At 34.9% G+C, this 18756-nt stretch overlaps 1 protein-coding gene across 1 annotated transcript in view; it reads right to left on the bottom strand.

Annotated features, from left to right (window-relative positions):
* The window catches only part of trub1 (TruB pseudouridine (psi) synthase family member 1), a 30569-nt gene that overhangs the window by 11517 nt on the left and 296 nt on the right, over nt 1-18756 (bottom strand). Inside the window, exons 2-5 of the mRNA XM_051922455.1 lie at nt 11306-11398; nt 11053-11108; nt 7563-7644; nt 1912-1984 (exon numbers count right to left, since the gene is read on the bottom strand). Of these exons, the coding sequence (XP_051778415.1) occupies nt 1912-1984; nt 7563-7644; nt 11053-11108; nt 11306-11398 (304 nt within the window). The remainder of the gene's footprint in view (nt 1-1911; nt 1985-7562; nt 7645-11052; nt 11109-11305; nt 11399-18756) is intronic.

Genomic DNA, 18756 nt, shown 5'->3' on the forward strand with positions numbered 1-18756 from the left:
AGATACTATACTTTACTACACTGATACTATACATACACACTGACTATCTATATTAACCAAATGAGTAGGATCGGTGTATGCAAGCCACCTTTATTGAATGCTGAGACAGCGTCAAGCTCGTTCAGACCTGCCCAGGTATGCCCAGGATGTCAACTTCCACAGAACAGCTTCCAACCTGGCCTGATTCCATGCCAGGACATGCCCAGGCTGCACAAACCGTTGTTGATAAGTCATTTACGGGAGCGAAAATGTTTGGATACAAATATAAAAAAAAATCATGACAAAACTGAAGATTTCTCTGAAATGGTACGTGATGGGTAAATTTTGATGTGACATTCGATACACATGCTTAACTGTACTGTTAAAAGTAGGGATGACCTGCTAGAGAGTATTGTTTGATTCAAGCTAGGTGCTGCAAGAGTGTAATTTTAATGGTCTTCCACTAGAATACATTACTGTGCATACCAAGACATTTATTGTATTTATCTGTTTGGGGGGGGAAATCACTAAAACTAGATGAGCATAGATTTTTTTCTCTACCAAGAGTTAAAGGCAGCCAGATTATGGAGGAAAAATACAAGAAAGGACTGCACAGGAGACAGGAGGTTAATAAAGAAAACAGAAAAGAACGATGGAAAGATTGTTTTCTGACATACTGCAATGTTAAGTCAGCGATGGTATCTCGCTGATCAGTACTGAAGCTGGCACTCTAGTTTATGCAAAAGATTTACAGAAATAAACAAAAGGGGCTACATTTACATACACTGACACAAATTCAGGCTCACTGCATGATTCCCTTGAGTCAGTAAAATTTCTGCAGAACATGAGACGTGGGACATCAGACTTGGTCAGACATGGCAATTTAAGTTTAATTAAATAAAGAGTAAACTATTAAAAGGAAGAACTAAAACTGGACACATAATTTACAGTTTAAACCAAAAAGTACACCCAATGATGCTTTTATAGTCTGTGCTTTCTAGTTTTCATACAACTAGAACAGTGCAGCAGAAGTACTTGCTCAGAAAAATTAAATTCTTAAATTTAGTAATTGTTACTTGAAGTCACATAGATACGACAACACTGACCCTGCAGTCCAAATGTGTATTAAATAATAAAAAACTAAAAAGCATTAAAAATGTTTTGATATATCTATATACACATGCACTTTAATTATACCCTGCATGTTATACCAATAGTACAGAGTTTCTCTGCAATAGTGAAAATCTTTACCATTTACTACTCAGAAATTACTAAATATCCACCAAACATAATACTAAATCTGCACAAGTTGTTTCATTTAAACTTGTCACATAAATACTAATTTGTTTTAATAATAATCACATACAATACCCAATAATGCATAGCAGTAAGTGAAAATAAATCTGAACTGTATTTGATCGGCATTTTAACAAAAAGGATTAGAGACATTAACTTTCTTTAATTGTATTACTTTTTGTTCATTAATCTATTGTACATATAGTATAATAAAACTTATATACAATATGTACCCTTGATGTTTTTGATGCTGGCCCAATAGTCTCTTTCCTTTAAAATTTTCAACTTTGACTTTCTCTTCTTAATGTGTGTGTACACAACACATTTTTCTCTTTTGGAGTAGAATGGTTCTCAAAGCTTTCTATATTCCACAGCAGTTTTCAAGATGTTCTCATTATTCTCATGTTCTTACCAACTACTCCTCTCCACTTCTTTTTCCATTCCGTTTAAGAACATAGCTTTTACACTCACTCACTCTTCAAGAACAGTATAGTAAAAGAAACACGTTTGCCTCAGATCACCCATGCTTAATTTTTTTTTTTTTTTTTAAAACTAAAGATGCCAAAACCTAATGGAAAGCTTTAAAATAGGAAAAAATGTATGATTCTTAAGAACAGTAATTTAAAAGATACTTACAAAGGTGGAACTTGCATTATGTTACCAGAAAACTTCTGCAAAATCTTTATTAAGTCATCCTTTTTAATGTGATCTAGGAATAAAGAAAAGTCAGGAAAGTGAGAAATGTGAATTTACTTTTGGCCACTATATTTGGGGGGACCAGTTTACTTTTTATCATATAAATTTCAGACTAGGAAACCAAACAAAAATTCCACAGGACAATTTATCCATTTGAGACATCAGTTAACAAAAATTACAGTTGTAAGCAGAAATTAATGTAATTCCACCCTGGGAAAAATCACTCCTTTTAATGACAAGACAACCTGGTCAGTCCTCAACTTAAACAACTTTATATAAAGATTTTTTTTTATTTTGTAAATATAAATATTTTCAGGGGCGTGCTTACAGCTCACAAATTTAAAAACAGACCCTTGCAGTGTTTACAGATTAAAGGTTTTACAAATAATGTTTCCTGTTGATTAAAAAATTTAGAAAATCTAATTAGCTGTAACAATTAAAATGTAAGAATAACTATTACAAATTCCCTTAAGCCCTGAGATCATTAATGAGTGGCATGTGTCCAAGTTTTCTCTAATCTCCCCAAAGCAATCCTCTAACACTTTTTTGGCCAATTATATTAAAATTATGCAAAACCTGTAAATGTCAGCAAACTTTTTTTTTTTTAATATATAAAGTACATGAGTACTCGGCAAACCCCCCCTAGCCTGTTCTATGCACCAGCCACTTTGAGTACCTGTAGCTCGTGTTGTAAAGAGGGGGGCTGAACGCACCCCAAGGAGACATGGTCGCCCCTCTGAAACCTCCTCTTAAACGGTGATACAATGGGAAACAAATAGTTTTTTTTTTTACCCCCCTTTGCTCGATCAGCTGCTGGCTTGTTGCTGCCGTGCCGCGTGATCTGCATCTTGCACGGCACTTTGAACATTTAAAAGCCTGTACAGCAGCTGTCCTACTCTGTCTTTTATTTCCAGTGCCAGGCATGGTTAAATCTTTTGGCACAAACTCTCGTCTTGCGGGACGCGAGTACTTGATATTTTTTTAGTTTATAATTTAAAAACAGAATAAGGATCTGAAAATCTAACAACATCACATTAAAGTTTGATAAATTCTGAAAAGAATGATACCAAACATATATGTAGGTTTTACAATAAGCACAGATAGAGAGATTGGCAGGCAAAGTAGATTAAATCATTTCATATTTGCATTTTTAGTTTTTAGGATGCACACCATATAATAATTCACACAAGATCATTAAATAATCACTCCCTATTTGCCAAATAAAGTTAAGACCTAGAAGAAGGGCAAGCTGGACGGCTCACCCTGACAAAACTAAGGAGGCACAAATTGCTATGTGCGCACCCAGAACCTCCAATCCCTGCACGTGCTTGCCGGTCCTCTCTGAATTTTGCTCCACCAAAATATTACACATAAATGCACAGTTGCACCACATCAGTGTTGATGGTCAATTCATAAAATGCTAGGGATATATGACCAGCCTCAAACAATATTCTTTGCAAAAAAGACGAACACAATATGCAGCAGTTGCAACTGACAAAAGGTACCTGTTTCATAGACTTACTAACATTATCCATTTATCACAAGCAACCTTCAAGAAAATGTTTAACATGCACTATTTTAATACTTCCACATAAGTAAACTGCTTTATTGTGCTTAGTTAATATCCATTTAGTTCAGAGGTGAAGAAACTGATACTCATTCTTTTTCAATTAGTGAATTCTAAATTATTCCTAAATTAGTTAAAATCTGTCTCTCAAGAGATGCCTCATTCCCCTGCACATTATTCCAAGCATTTAACTCATTAAAGTAGTTATTTCATGCAGTTTTGTGAAACAAAGAAAAAAGCATGTTAGAATAAAAATCATTAGTACATAAACTGCAGCAGAACTGCAAAACTTTACTAATCATGTCTGCTTTGAGGAATCAAGACAAAATGTATGATTTTAAGGAAAATTCATAAGTAAATATTTCTTAGGATTGTAATCGCCCCAGGGTTCATAAATCTATGTTGCTTGTAGAGTTACCCTTGACCAACTTATCCAAGGGTAATAAGGAAAGAACAATTAAAAAGATCACTTTCATGGTTGCTCACATAAAAAGCAAGAGAACTTTTAAATACTCAAAACACGTGGGCATAACATCTGTAACTTAAAAAAAAAAAATGGAGATGAGGTACAATACCTGTTGAATGACAAGTGTGGGACAGATCCAAATGGAGACTATGAAAATTAAAACAGATGTCTGTGCAGAGGTACAAAATGACCAGTTTTCATTCTATGCAGAACAAAAGGGGCCAACTTCTTCATTAGGAATGACCTGCCCCCCCCTACTGTAGAACTACCCCATAAGGACCCTCTGGACTGGTAAAATGAAAATCAGAAACTAGAAGAGATAACAAAAAGTTGGAAAGTGCCCAGGAGACTAATAACTGCAGACAACCAATAGTTCAGAGGAAAGCACAAACCTATGCTAAAGTCACAATACAGGGACCTGTAGCCAATCTTAGCTAAACTACTAAAAAAATTTAGTCTCTGCCTAATATAATCCTAAGTGTAAGCAAGGGAATTACAGCATCATTGTGGCTAGTACTGATAAAGTAACACCCAATAATCTAGTGCAGTGGTTGTTAATAGAAGTAAAAGCTGCGTGACCCTGAGCAAATCACTTGACTTGCCTGTGCTCCAATTAAAAAAATAATAATAATAAAATAAAAAAAAATAAATAAAAAAAAAAAATCAAAAGAAATGTAACCAATTGTATCATAATTGTTTTAAGTTGCCTTGGATAAATGTCAGTGAAATGAAGTAAATGTAATGTATAGTGAAATAATTAGAATTTAAAGTACACAAAATTATGTTTCTGAGCTGAAGGATCATAGCTTTATATATAAGTTAATATAATCTATACTTTTAATAAAAATGGTTTGAACTCGCATTTGTGTAACATGCTGCATAAGTAATCATTCAGTTCTATTAAAGTTTTTTTGCATCCAGAGATAGCAAAACTTCAGAACTTCTTACTGCAGGGGTACTGTATATATTTAGTATATGGAAAAATTGAAAAAGGAAAAAAAAAAGTTAACCTCTCTTTGCTACTTTTCAGTTTATGAGATTTAATTTTTGAACTCGTTATTTTTTCATTAAATTTATATTATTAATGGTGATGTTCTTGTTGCATTGTTTTGCTTCATGCAGCTGTCACCATTTTGTGCGTTTTGCTTGCAGGATGCTACCATATTATAAATATCGGCACATTTGCCAGTCATATGCTCTTACTAGGACATGACACCTGAGCACATTGCATTAGCATTATAAAAGAAGGCAGCACACATCCCAGTTTTAGGATTTTTAAAATAAAAAGCAAGTTTCTGGTTCTCCGCTATAGGATGGGAAAATCTGATTTTAGCTAATTTTTCTTGATCATTTTTTGACATTTAGTTATTTGTCTCTCATTACTAACTTAACATAAGATAACAGAATAAATAAAATTGTGTTTTTTTTTTGATGGTTTAATGTTTTGACATTTCATTTTATGTGAAATATAAGAGAATATTGGTCTCAGCCATGCTTTGTGTTTTAGAGTTTTGCACAGCTGTGGGTATGGGATCAGAACTGCCAAGGTAATAAAGCTGGAGAAACTAACAAACCATACAGGAAGAAGTTGTAATCTGTATGCACTGTTAACTGAAAATGTGCTAACACAGCACTTCAGTTATCTATCACGACTGTTTAAAATGTGTGGAATTATTCTAATACTGTGAGATGCACTCCTCATTGGTCAGTATTCCTCCAGACTACTACTTTTTATGTTGAAAAATGAAAATTTCTAGTGTCCTGGAGCTGACAAATAATAAAATGTCCTCATCTATTATTTAAAAGAAACCAGAGCAAATCAACAAGTGTGGACAATGCTCTAACTGACCATGGTAAGTATCAGTGTAACAACATTTTAAAGTGAAAACTGCAAGAAAGTAGACATACTTTAAGGACATATCGTGATAGTTGTGTGGCATCACTAATGAAAATGCCAGCCAGGCTGAAGTTCTTTATCAGACACCAGGAACTGACCACTTGACTGTTGGCAAAATAAGCTGTAAAGTATTGTGTCAGAAACATAAGGCAAGATGATATATTTTAATAATAAAAAAAAAGTAACATGAGTTATAACATACAATTTGTAAGTTATAGAGCTGGGATCCTAACGTATGACATGCTAGGAAATTGAAACTGGGTACAAGATACAGTTAATTAATGAATGAATACAAACTGCCACAGGTATTAGTGGGTTTAGGTACTTAATAACCATTGCAAAACAATACAGTTATCTTCCAGAGAGATTCACCACATATCTCCAGAGATACGTTACTTTCCACAAGACTATTATTTTTTTATAACCGATTGTTACTAGCAGAGAAATTTTTATTTAAGTCATTAATTGCAAGTGAAAATTAGCAGTGCTCGTTATTCTAAAGTTACAGAGCATTTAGAGCTGAAAAAACAATGGCATAATTGTATGACTTGCAGAAGGTAGCAAACTTTAATTAATAAAAAACTAGTTTGTCAATAACTGATAAATTTAAGAGGAAATAAGAAAAATACTGTCTTGAATGTACAGTAGGGGGGGAAATCTCCATGGGTCCAACTGTTCATAATGCTTTATGAAATATACAAATGTGGATACAGTTTAGTGTAAATGCATCTGAACAAGAATGACCTAAGGTAGTTTTAATACACAATTAAACTACTTCTATTAGAGGTTGTGACTGCACATACTAAGAAGCTTAAACTTTTGTTCACTGTACTGGAGACTTTTTTGTATGATGTCAAAACAGACACACTGTCAAGACTCTAGGCATTCAGTGTGAAATTTATAAGCTGCTGTGTAACTGTGCTTCAGATCCCATGCATGAACACACATTCCATGTAAAGCTAACTTATATGTAGTAGTTGTTGCAAGGGCAGGGTATGGTTGGGTGACAGCCTAAACTGAATGAGTGGGTTGATAAACACAAAATGAGGCTATTTAATTAAAACAAATTAACAGTTTGATCAATCCAATTAGATCTCATTAAATTCAGTGTAATTTAGTGTTTCTTACTGTGCTTTATTTGATTTAGTCCTCAATTGAAAACAACCAATATTGTGTATAACTGAAAATACAAAACATCAGTGGCAATAGCTTGTGCTTTTCTGCTTAGTCTTTAAAAATATATGACATAAAAAAAAAATGAAAGCACTTTTTAAAAAATTCTATATTATATTATTCTATATTATTGGGGAGCATTCAGTGTTACCTGGGAAATAAAAGCAGCTTAAGTCTCTGTTTCTTAAAATATGTTTTTATGATTATTAAAGCCACAGGAAGTGATTTTGTTAGTTAGTCCTTTAATAAATATTTGAATGGGTTTAATAAACAAAAAACTGAAGGCAAATCAGATAATCAAGTACAATTTTATTGCAATTAAAAGTTAGATGAAAACAACCAAATCTTAAACACACAATCACAATGTACAACCGAAGACTTCAAGTTGGCTCGTAAATATCATGCATTTTAAGAATTATAGAATTACTAATTATATATACACACACACACTCTCTCTCACACGTGAGCACATTTACATTTACACTTACCATATGAGAGTTCTTCTGTTACTTTGCCTGTAGCATCTAATGTATCTGTAGTTTTTCCAAATTCACCAACTGTTGTATATTTCTAAAATTGCAAAAGATGCAAAGATTACAAACAAGGGGTAATGCTTTTTAAGATTACATGAATCATTAGCATGTTGTTATTAAACTGAATTTAAGTTATAAAGAAAGCACACATTAAAATTAACTTCTCTTTTTCAAAAGTATATATTTAGTGGCCTGTACATGGTATCCAATAACCCCAAACCATTGACAAAATTTCACCACAACAGTTCAAATAAAAATATTTTTATTAATCAAAATTCCTTTTAGCAATTCTGCTTCTTTCTCCTCTTGCTTCTCCTCCACTTTTCCAAAGAAAGCTTTACCCAGTTCCATTCCCAACTCCGACTCACCTGGGATAGGCTATGGGCTCATTTTTAACCTGGGCCAAGCAGTACTTCTGATACATCAGCAAGTACTTCCAGGTCAGGTGGAACTTTCCCTTAAAAGGGGAGCTTACCCCAAAGGCTCTCTCTGGCAGGACCCGAGGACCCCAACAGCCCTGCCCACCAGAACTACAACTCCCATGCAGCCCTGTGGTTGTCCAAATAGGAGCCATACCAGTCCAAGTTTATGTAGTCTACTGTACTATGAGTATTTTTTGTAATAATAAAAACTGAAATCTATTTTAGGTTGTTTTATCGAAACATTTATAATTTAATACTACCGATACTTAAAGATATGAAGGAGTGACAATGGTTCTGCTAGTTTTAAAACACAAAATAAGCATTTTTTTAATGATCCACCAAAAATATAGATGACATCAATTTGGACTTGTACATGGAGAAACCATGTACACCAACTCCTCCATACTCTAGCCCTTGGGTGGCTACTTTTCTGCTGTTACAGATTACTTGAAAATTAAAGGAAACTGGCATTTGCAGTTTTAGATTTAGAAGTACAGTGTTAGGATGTGATATAATACTTCTGGAATATCAGTGGCTGAAAGTGCTGGAAGGACCTAGTGGGACTGAGTCCATTGCAAAATTGCTCAAGCTTTGTAAGGTTGCATGGGGATTGTGAGTGCACAGCCTTTTTCCAAGTCTAGCCATAAACTCTTAACCTGAATATGATCTGAACTCTGACTAGACACTCAAGACATTAACATTGTTGTCTTCAAGCCACTCCTGTCTAGCTTTGTCTTGCTATAAAACAAATCTTCTCCCAAGGTACAGGTTTATTGTAAATTGCATCAGATTTTTCTACAGGATTTCCCTTTATCTTGTTACAATTATGTTACTCTCTACCCAAGTCTGTCATTCCAGGGCATGCTGCAGAGAAACATTCCCACTGTATGCTGCTGCTGCTTCTGCCACCATGCTTTGCAGTGGTGATAGTACAAGTTTGAAAATGTGTAGCATTTAGCTTATGCCAAACGTGGAACTTAGTCTGATGGTCAAAAAGTTCAAGTTTGGTCTCAAGAGACCAAACAACATTATTTAAGCTGGCTTAAGAGTCTCCCATGTGTTTTGGCAAAGTCTAGGTGAGATGTCATGTGCCTTTTTAAAAACAAACATATAAATACATGTGGTTTTCTCTTTGCTACTCTCCCACAAAGATCCAACTGATAAAGCACCTGAGCAACAGTGCTTGTCTGTCCAATCTTAGCCATTTTAGTTTTTAATTCCTTTGGGGTTCTACTAGGTCTCCTGCCTCACTAGTTATCTTGCACGATCACTCAGCTTTTCTGGAAGGCAAGTTTCTATTAAATGACTTGGATATTTTCTTGTCTCCATCCCCTGACTCATGCTTTTCAATCAATTCTTCACAGAGAGGCTTGGAGTATTATTTTATCTTCATAGTGTAGGTGAGGCCATGATAATGAATCAGCACAAGCTGGACCTTCCAAAAAAGTGAATTTATATTACAATCAATTGAAACTCCTTGATTACAGACAGGTGACATCCATTTCAGTAATTATGTGACTTGTAAATTAACAACAAATCTATTGGCAAGTCACAAGAACAAATGAGGGGGCGGCACGGTGGCGCAGTGGGTAGCGCTGCTGCCTCGCAGTTGGGACACCTGGGGACCTGGGTTCGATTCCTGGGTCCTCCCTGCGTGGAGTTTGCATGTTCTCCCCGTGTCTGCGTGGGTTTCCTCCGGGCGCTCCGGTTTCCTACCACAGTCCAAAGACATGCTGGTTAGGTGGATTGGCGATTCTAAATTGGCCCTAGTGTGTGCTTGGTGTGTGGGTGTGTTTGTCCTGCGGTGGGTTGGCACCCTGCCCAGGATTGGTTCCTGCCTTGTGCCCTATGTTGGCTGGGATTGGCTCCAGCAGACCCCCGTGACCCTGTGTTCGGATTCAGCGGGTTGGAAAATGGATGGATGGATGGAAGAACAAATGACTATTAGTATCAGCCCTGAATTTACATATCAGTGAAAATCTACCTTTTGTTCCTTCCCATACCCTTATAAAAATAATAAGCTTATTGTTCTCATGAAATAAAAACAGACCCTACAATTCTCAGTAATATCAATAGATTTCAAATGTGTCTTTTTTCATATTAAGTACTATGGTAAAGCTGGGACACTGGGCCATCTACAAATTATGAGTGAGAAGCCACTTTTGCCATTTGGTCCAAGTAAGGTACAGTGTAAATTAACACACAATAATGTTAGAAAAAGGCCTCATTTATCCCATTACTATATTACTTGACGAATAAAATTACACAATTTGTGCATGCTTTAAGAGCTCAACGAGGTTATTAATCAACTTGTAGTGTTACACATCTGGGTAAGTTAAAATGACAGTAAGATGATTAGCTCATTAATAAAGTGCCATGTATAGCCCAAATAAAGAAACAAAGGTTTCACATTCATACTCCAATTGTTATGAACATGGATGCAGATGTCCTTCAAACTCACCAATCATTTTCTAAGAGCCTTATCCAGTTCAATGTCTCTCAAAACCATATAACCATCCCAACTGTAGCTGGAACAACAAAGAATCCAACACCAAATAAAATGCCACAGTACAATTTAGACACAGATGATGTAGCAATTGCTGCTTATAGCAGAACTTCTTTAATGGTGCCCAATGCACTGTGTGGTGCCATGTTATTGTGAAGGGTAGGGATGCAACCATGATTTCACCCTCTGCTCTGTAATTACTTGAAGTTTCTGGCGACTGAACGTTCAGAAAGCCTAGTACTCCAAGTACTCGAATAGGTTTAAGAGAAACAGGTGATAGGCACCAATTTTAGTTAAAAGTAAATATTGCACAGAAATATGGAAATAAAATTGATAACTACAAAGAAAAAAAATAATACTGCAGTTGAAAGTACAACCATGGAGATCATTTCTCTACATGAAGATCAAATTAATAAATGCTAAATAGCATCTTCCCATTAATTTTTCTATTATGCTATAAATAAAATCTGAAATTAAAAGATTATACATTTGTGAATAAATTATCTAATTCACTCACCTTTGAGCCTTTTAGCATGTTGCTTAGCATTTTTGTTCCTTTACCAATTCCAACAACTGAAAAACATTATTAAACATAATTATAAAAGTTATAAATAAAGAATACTATTAGATCAGTAAAGTCCACTCAAGACATTTTTCACCTTACACGCAGTCAATATTAGTACAGTACCTTTAACTGTAAATGTTGTTTTACTAAGAGGTCTATAAAACTAATTGCAAAGTTACCATAAATGATAGAAGTCCCTTCTCACCTAGTACACCTGATGCAGAATTATCTAGTGTCCCTCCGTGTCCAACTTTCAGTATCTGTTTTTTTCTTTTAAGATTTTGCTTCATGCCAGCCTCTGTTCAAACAAAAGTAAAATCAAACTAATTATCAGAAAAATAATTAAAATAAATATTTTGTAGGCAGGGGTTTAAGTGTAATTCACTGATACAACAGAAACAAAGAAAAAAAAAAAATCACATAAATTTTTCCTTCCCCCAAAGGTTAGTGGGGCTGCCTAAACACTGAAGGGTCATGGTCTCAAATCTCAGCCTAGGCACTGTTTATGTGCGGAGTTGTCATACTTACCCTGGCCTGTGTGTGTTTTACTCCAGCTTTCTTCACACATTCCAAAGAAGTGAGGGTTAGAGTTAGTGGTGGCTAGGAGAATAATGGAGATGATACAGGGATGGGCAGAATTGTAAATATCTAGATCATTTAAAAATGAATCACTAGGAAAGATATTTTAGTGAGCTGATAAGCAATTTTTAATTCTCTCAAAGAAACTAACCATAGTAGAAAAGAGAGCTTCACTGGAACCACCTGAAAAGAAAGCGTAGGCTGAAAACTATTTTCTTACCAGAAAATTTAATGAAGACACATTAGCTATGAGAATGAGATCAAGCTATTCATACTTAAAGCTCTTATAACTTTACAAAAACGGTATGCATACCTAATGCCTTTAATGCACCACATTCAATTAAAAGGATTGCTGAAAGATTGCACCCACACTCTCTAAATGGATTTAAGCAAATAAAACCCTCAATGAACATTCAACTACAATCACATGCAAAAATGCATAAACCTCAAGAGGAATCTCCCTCCATTCATTAGCCAATTATTAGTCAACATTAGAAATTAATGATATTTAAATCCCTAGATGTAACACACATGTGCTTGCATACAATTCTTATGACCTTGTACATTCTTTAAGAAAATATTAAATTCTGCATTCTTCAGTTTAATCAGAAGACAGTATTTCCTTAAAATTAAATGCACCTTTTGATTAGTTGTAAATGCACTCGCAATGTAAATTCCAATAATTTCCATACGCAAAAATGAGAGTATTGAGTGTGTTGCCATTCCCTCTACAAAATGGCAGGACACTCAAAGTTTAAGAAACGTAATGTAATAGGGATGGTTAAAATATTCAAACATAATTTAAAAGCACTGTCAACTAAAATGGCCAGTTTTAGATAATATGTTGCAAAACTTCGTAAGTTTCAACAACTGCCAATCACAAACCTCTTTTGGGATCAAACTATCTAGAAATGCTTTTAACATAATTTTACTTATTGATATCCATGCATCTGTTATCAAACTTAACAGACTTCAGGAATGCAAGTGCAGGAGCCTATCATGACATTACTGTTTACAAGACAAGAACCAGTCGTGCACACAAATTTTACTACCAAGAAAGAAAAAAAAAAAACACCACAAGGAATTACAAAATAAATACTTTTTCCTCCAGTCTCACTACCAAGAATGTTATATAGCAATTTCAAATCATGGTGCAATTCCATTTATTGCATATGTCAAATTTTTGAGCTGTGGCAAATAATAATATTAAAATTTACATGAATGAATATTTCTGTACAACAGTTATCGATGCCATGAATTTACCTTCTGTTGGAAATGGCAAAAGCCCTTCCTTAAAGCATCTTATGACTCCACTGAAAAATTCTCTTTAAATAAAAGCAAAACATATGTTAAAGTCAAGGGATGTTGAAAATTTACACAAGTGTATTATGTCTCTGCCAAGTATCTCCTCTTGCTCCATGTCAAGTGATGGCCAAAACTGAGAAGTAAACTCAGATGTAAACATTTAAAAGAAAGCTTATTCAGCATTGTTCTCATACTCCTACAAGAGCATGTACTATAAACTTTTTATAAGCAATTTATAAGCTACCTACAAAGAAATAAAATAATTCAAGACTGGATTACACAATTCAGTATTTCGTATTGTGGAATCATTCTGACTGAAGATGCAGAAACGGATTATGTCTAATGAAATTAGGAATTATGGTTAGAAGACAGTAATTAGCCTCTGACCAAAAAATAGAATCAAGTATAAACCTGTACCCCGAGCAGCTCACCATGGCGAATCTTAAAACATTTCACACAATTCACACTGAAATAATTTTTCAGAGATTATAAACAAACAAATACAAATAATACTTTCACTCAAATCTTACTTCACTAGATAGACAGACCAAACCATTTCTATTCAAATAACAAATATGTATGAAAACAAATCCTTAAAAAACCATGAAATCAGGAAAATGAAACTACTACACAAGTTATTCCATAATTAGATACATGTAAGTAAAGCAAAGCAAAACTCACATTTAGAAATGCATATAATTAAGATGCTTCATATTAACCACATCAGGATGACAGTCCCCAAAGGCAAATAAGTATATTTACACTGTAGTGGGGATCTCAGTCAAAGGTTACCAAATCAGAAATGTTTTACTGATGGCTTCTTAATGGGCACTACTGCACGCCTCAAAGCCTGCTCTTAATTTCCAATACTTCCATTAGATTTATTTACAGAGCAGTACAAAACTAACTTTTTTTGTTTACTTTTAATTGACTTGTTAACAAGTTGCATTATTAATAGCTATCAATAACATTACTTACTTTATATAAGCAATTAGCAACTTTGGTTTTCTGTAAAAGAGTTAGGGCACTTTGCCAAAGCATGAATTGTGTCTTGGTAAGGATTTCAATTAAACAAAGGCTAACCTTACTTAATCATCACAGAGGATGTCCGACAACTGCCACATTTTTTATTACTTGTGAAAAAATAAGGCAAAAAAATGAAGGGAAAAAAACTTTTACTAAATGCTAAAGCAACTGCAAAAAAAAATTACATACTATAAATCGTACTCTATTATCCACTTGAAAAAGTCTTAGTTTAAACAGTGATTTGAAATCCATCTTTTAAGGATGGAGCAGAGTATAGGATCAAACTTTGAGTAATGTGAAAGCAACTATAGCTCTACTTGCTTTATTTGCAAATGCCATGCTATATGACAGAAACAAAATGCATTCATTAATACTCCTCCAGAACAGAACTTAAAAAAATAAATAAAATGTAGCTGAGCTTTATAAGAAAACTTAGGCATATTTAGCATTCCAAGGAATACAATGAAAATGCTAAGCATATAATAGACTGCACTTATGTACATCTGCTACCTATTACGTAAAAAAGCCCATAATCCAGCCAATCAAGTAAGAGCCTATCAGAAATCAGTCCGCCAGCTTCTCATCCAAAATGAAAACAAGACTATATTAAAAACAGATTTAAACAAAATACAATAACGAACAGCACAGATCTTTGACCTGTCAACGTGCTCATACAGAGACTGGAGATGTGTCGCTACGGCATCCTCCAACCCTTCTTCACCCTACATGCAAAATGGTAAGAATCCAAATAAGCCTGAGGTTTGTTTACTTGCATGCTTAATGAACTTATCCAATGATTTCAGGATATAAAAAGTTATTGAAACTAGTATGAAGTCATTTCATGTTTTTTGATGTGCAGTTTAGGCTACCTGGAATAACACTGGCCTGCTTCCTGAGTCTGGGCACCTGTTGTAAACCTACTGACATCTGAAACATGTATTGGTGCATTGGACAAGATATCAGAGTAGTGAAAGGGTAGAAAATTAGACTAATACTAGAATAAATAAATTAAGGCACAAATATATTTATTTTCCTTTCTTTTTATTGAGAAAAAAAAGCTGTCAAGACATAAGCAATTTATTGATCCAATAAATAAAGTTTCCATGTAAGTTTGTGGTAGTCAAAGAGTTTCTGGCTAAAGACAAAGTTGCAAATCAAAGATGCAGCAGATTTTAACCCAGTATTACTGAATCGGGTTTTCACATTTCCAGATTCCAGCCCATGATCCATAATAAACTTTTGTGCATTAAAACAGGTCAAGAGCTGGAAGTCTGACAAGACTGAAGCAACAGAAGTGGAATTAAGGGATTACAATGGCCAGAGTTGGGCTCTCTAATGTGAAATCTGAAGACCTGCACAATGACCAATACTGGACAGAAAACAAGTTTTTTAAAATGTGCTCATGCAGACAAAGTGAGGGGCTGATACACATAAGCAAACAAGAGCAGAGCAGGACGGAGTCAAACGGAAGTAAAAATTGTTAATGTGTGCTAAGAAGCCAGATGATGACATCTAGGTCTCAAACAATTATTCAACATTATTCATAATGTTGACAATATACATTTTTGAAGACCTAATTATTCATACACATTTTCATGCTCACATCTGCTTTTTAAAAGGGTCTCAGCACACTCTCTCCTGCTCCCATTGACTGTAAAGAAAAAACTAGTGAACTAATAACCAGATGAAATACTCAGTATCACAATGTTTTAATTTAAACCCAATTTCACATTTTCAGAGGAGATGAGGAATGTTTTAAGGAGAGAGTGTGGCTGCCAGAAAGTAAATTAATGACAATTAGATTTTAATAACATAGTGAACTGTGCAAATTGTACGTAGAAACATACCCATGCACTGACTGCATTAATTATGAAGGAAACTGTGCACATATAATGGATTGCCATCAATTTTTGGTAACCGCTTTGACCAACCTGTTAGCAGAAACCTATAGGCTTACTGGGTATAGTGAGAATATTAAAAGCCAAAAAAAAATGTGCACAAAAGACTCAGATTTTCATAGCTCTCTCTAATTCAGCACTAGTTTTATATACACAAGTATATTTACACCCTGAACTATACTCTGGCTTAACCCAAGCCGGGACAAAAGATCACCTAACAACAGTGCCTAAATATTGTGATTCCACAGAGTTCACTAGTGTATTATCTGCTCAGGAGCAGGGCTAAAATATAAATTTAAACTTTCAAGAGCACAGCAATATATAATATTCTGGTGAACAGCAAACCTTGAGAGAGTGCTAATTGCAGCTGGTATGTTCAATGCAATGGGACCCTTTTCAAAGACAATACGTATAAGCAAAAAAAAATTAACATGCAATTATACTAAATACAAAAGATTAATTATGCTGAATGTACACAGCCATTGGCTCACTATTTCATTCTGAAATAATGCATAAACATGAAAAGTTTAATCAACAGATTTCACTGAACTTACACACTATGACTTATACCCAATAACACAAGTGGCTGAACAAAATGAATCTCATAAATTTCTAGTGCTGACTGGTGAAATCTGCCAAGTGTTTTTAACCGTGAATATGCCGTATTTGTGGGTGACCTTGTATGCAGGGAATTTTCAAGGAATTTGGTCTTGCAAATGGGCTGGCTTAGGGGAACATCTTCTTCCATGCGCCCCATGATACTTGAGCTGTAGCAGCCCTGTGCTGAATTTTCACATGTTTACTGTAAGATCACAGTAAGTAGACTGCAGCTGATGCATAATGTCATGACCCTATCAAGACAGATTTGCATCACCCTTTAAAAAAACACACACACACCTTGCAGTATTTTCTTTTTAGGGGTACATTACTTAACCATAATGATAATATTAGGATTACTGCTACCGGATACACAACAATCATCCCTGTGGTCTGGTAGCACAGTGCTACATGGCTAATTTACATGCATAATTAACAAGCTTTAAAGAAGCCTCCCTTCTCCCCCTAATCGAGTTACAGTAAGACCCTGTGAAATAATAAAAACAAAAGATGTATTAATAGATACAAGGCATTTCTAACTTCTTAATGGAAAAAGTGTGAAGTATCTGAACAGACAGATCAGAACAAAAATGACCTTCCAGATGAGTCCCGACTTTAAACAGTGTAACAAGCCAGTTCCACACTGCTGCTTTGACTCATGGCCAATGTGTGCTCCAACACTGAAACTCTGATAGTGTACTGATGTATATTTTAATTTATTGCTAGGTTGTGGCTATTTGTTGTACTGTCTGTGGTTATAATTTCCTCTGCGTTTTCTGTTGTTGGCCCTCAAGGACCCTAAAAGGCCACTGCACCACTATAATCCACTTAAAACTATTTCATTTCCTCCTTCCCCATTGAGTTCATTGCACTTCATGAAGTTTGTCAAAGTTCCCAAACATTTCAGTGATTTACCAAACTCTGTGGGGTTACCTCATTTCTATACTAAACTTGAACTGAAACAACTACTGCCATTTAAACCCAAAATCCTAAACAGAGCTAATTGCTAATAAAGACAAAAAATTAAAAATGCAACTGGGTTGCTCTGCACCGGTCCAGGTAAAAAAAAAAAATTACAATAATCAATAATGACTTTAAATAAATAAAGCATAAAGTATGAAAAAATCAACACAGGAAAATGTAATTTTCTAAACAGCCATCTTCTCTTACTTTTTCCTATTAAGCCTATGACGAAATTAATTAACCAGATTTGTTTCCACTCTCAGTCCAATTTCTAGGACTATTCCAAGGAGTGCTGTGAGCAGGTCAGGAACCAAGCATGGGCGAAGTGTCTGTCCATTGAAAGAAACACACAGGCATTCAGGTCAATAGAGTGTGTGAAATGACGGATGAAACCGAGTACTCAATGAAAAAGTATGTGAATACAGTGAGAATGTGCAACTCTGACCCAGAGGTTCTCAGACTTAGTTCTGAGGATCCTTTATGGCTGCAGGTTTTTGTTCCAACCAACTTCTGTTTGTAAAGGGACTCCTGGTCTAATTAAACAGGCTCATATTTCCTAGTTTCTGTGTCAATGCTGATATTACACAACGATCTATGAAGTTTTAATTAGAATGTATCAGGCATTTAGAGGACTTGCATGGGGATAATTTAGAGCGGTTTCAACTTGGTGTTTAAGAATCTTATCACCATTTTCACTTTGTTTTGCGTGGAGCTTTGGTTATTTAATGCATCTTTTACTATTATGCATGTTAGTGTGTCTGCTCGTTGTTATTTGTCATTATCAGAATACATTTAAAGGGACAGATTTTATAGAAAAAGGCAAATTAATCAAAAAAACAACAAACGCGAGTTAAGCATTTACAGCTGTACCAAAAAACTAGTATTTATAAATGTCTTATAATTGTAAAAATGAAACTGTTGTGCTTTGCTGAATGCATAATAAATTAAAAAGGGCAGCTAATTAAAGGAGATCAATCAGAGTGAAACTGGGTGGAACAAAACCCTGCAGCCAAAGTGGGTCCCCAGGTTCTCCAGTCCACAAACAGCATCCGGGCCGAGATATCAACACCATTCGTTCAAAACAATCTCAACCATTTTTAAAATGACATTAAAAATAGACTATGAAGCCTAAAAATGTATTGTACGCGCTAAACAACGTTCAACATTAAATCTTGAGTTGCACTCATTTTTAACAAGAAACGAGAGCCTGTCATTGTGACTTTTCATTATGCTAGACAAGGAGGCTGAAAGGTTTGAGAAGACAAACCACTTGTACACTTCTGAGCAT

The sequence above is a fragment of the Erpetoichthys calabaricus genome, chromosome 2 (genome assembly GCF_900747795.2).
Source record: "Erpetoichthys calabaricus chromosome 2, fErpCal1.3, whole genome shotgun sequence".
Taxonomy (NCBI): Eukaryota; Metazoa; Chordata; class Cladistia; order Polypteriformes; family Polypteridae; genus Erpetoichthys; species Erpetoichthys calabaricus.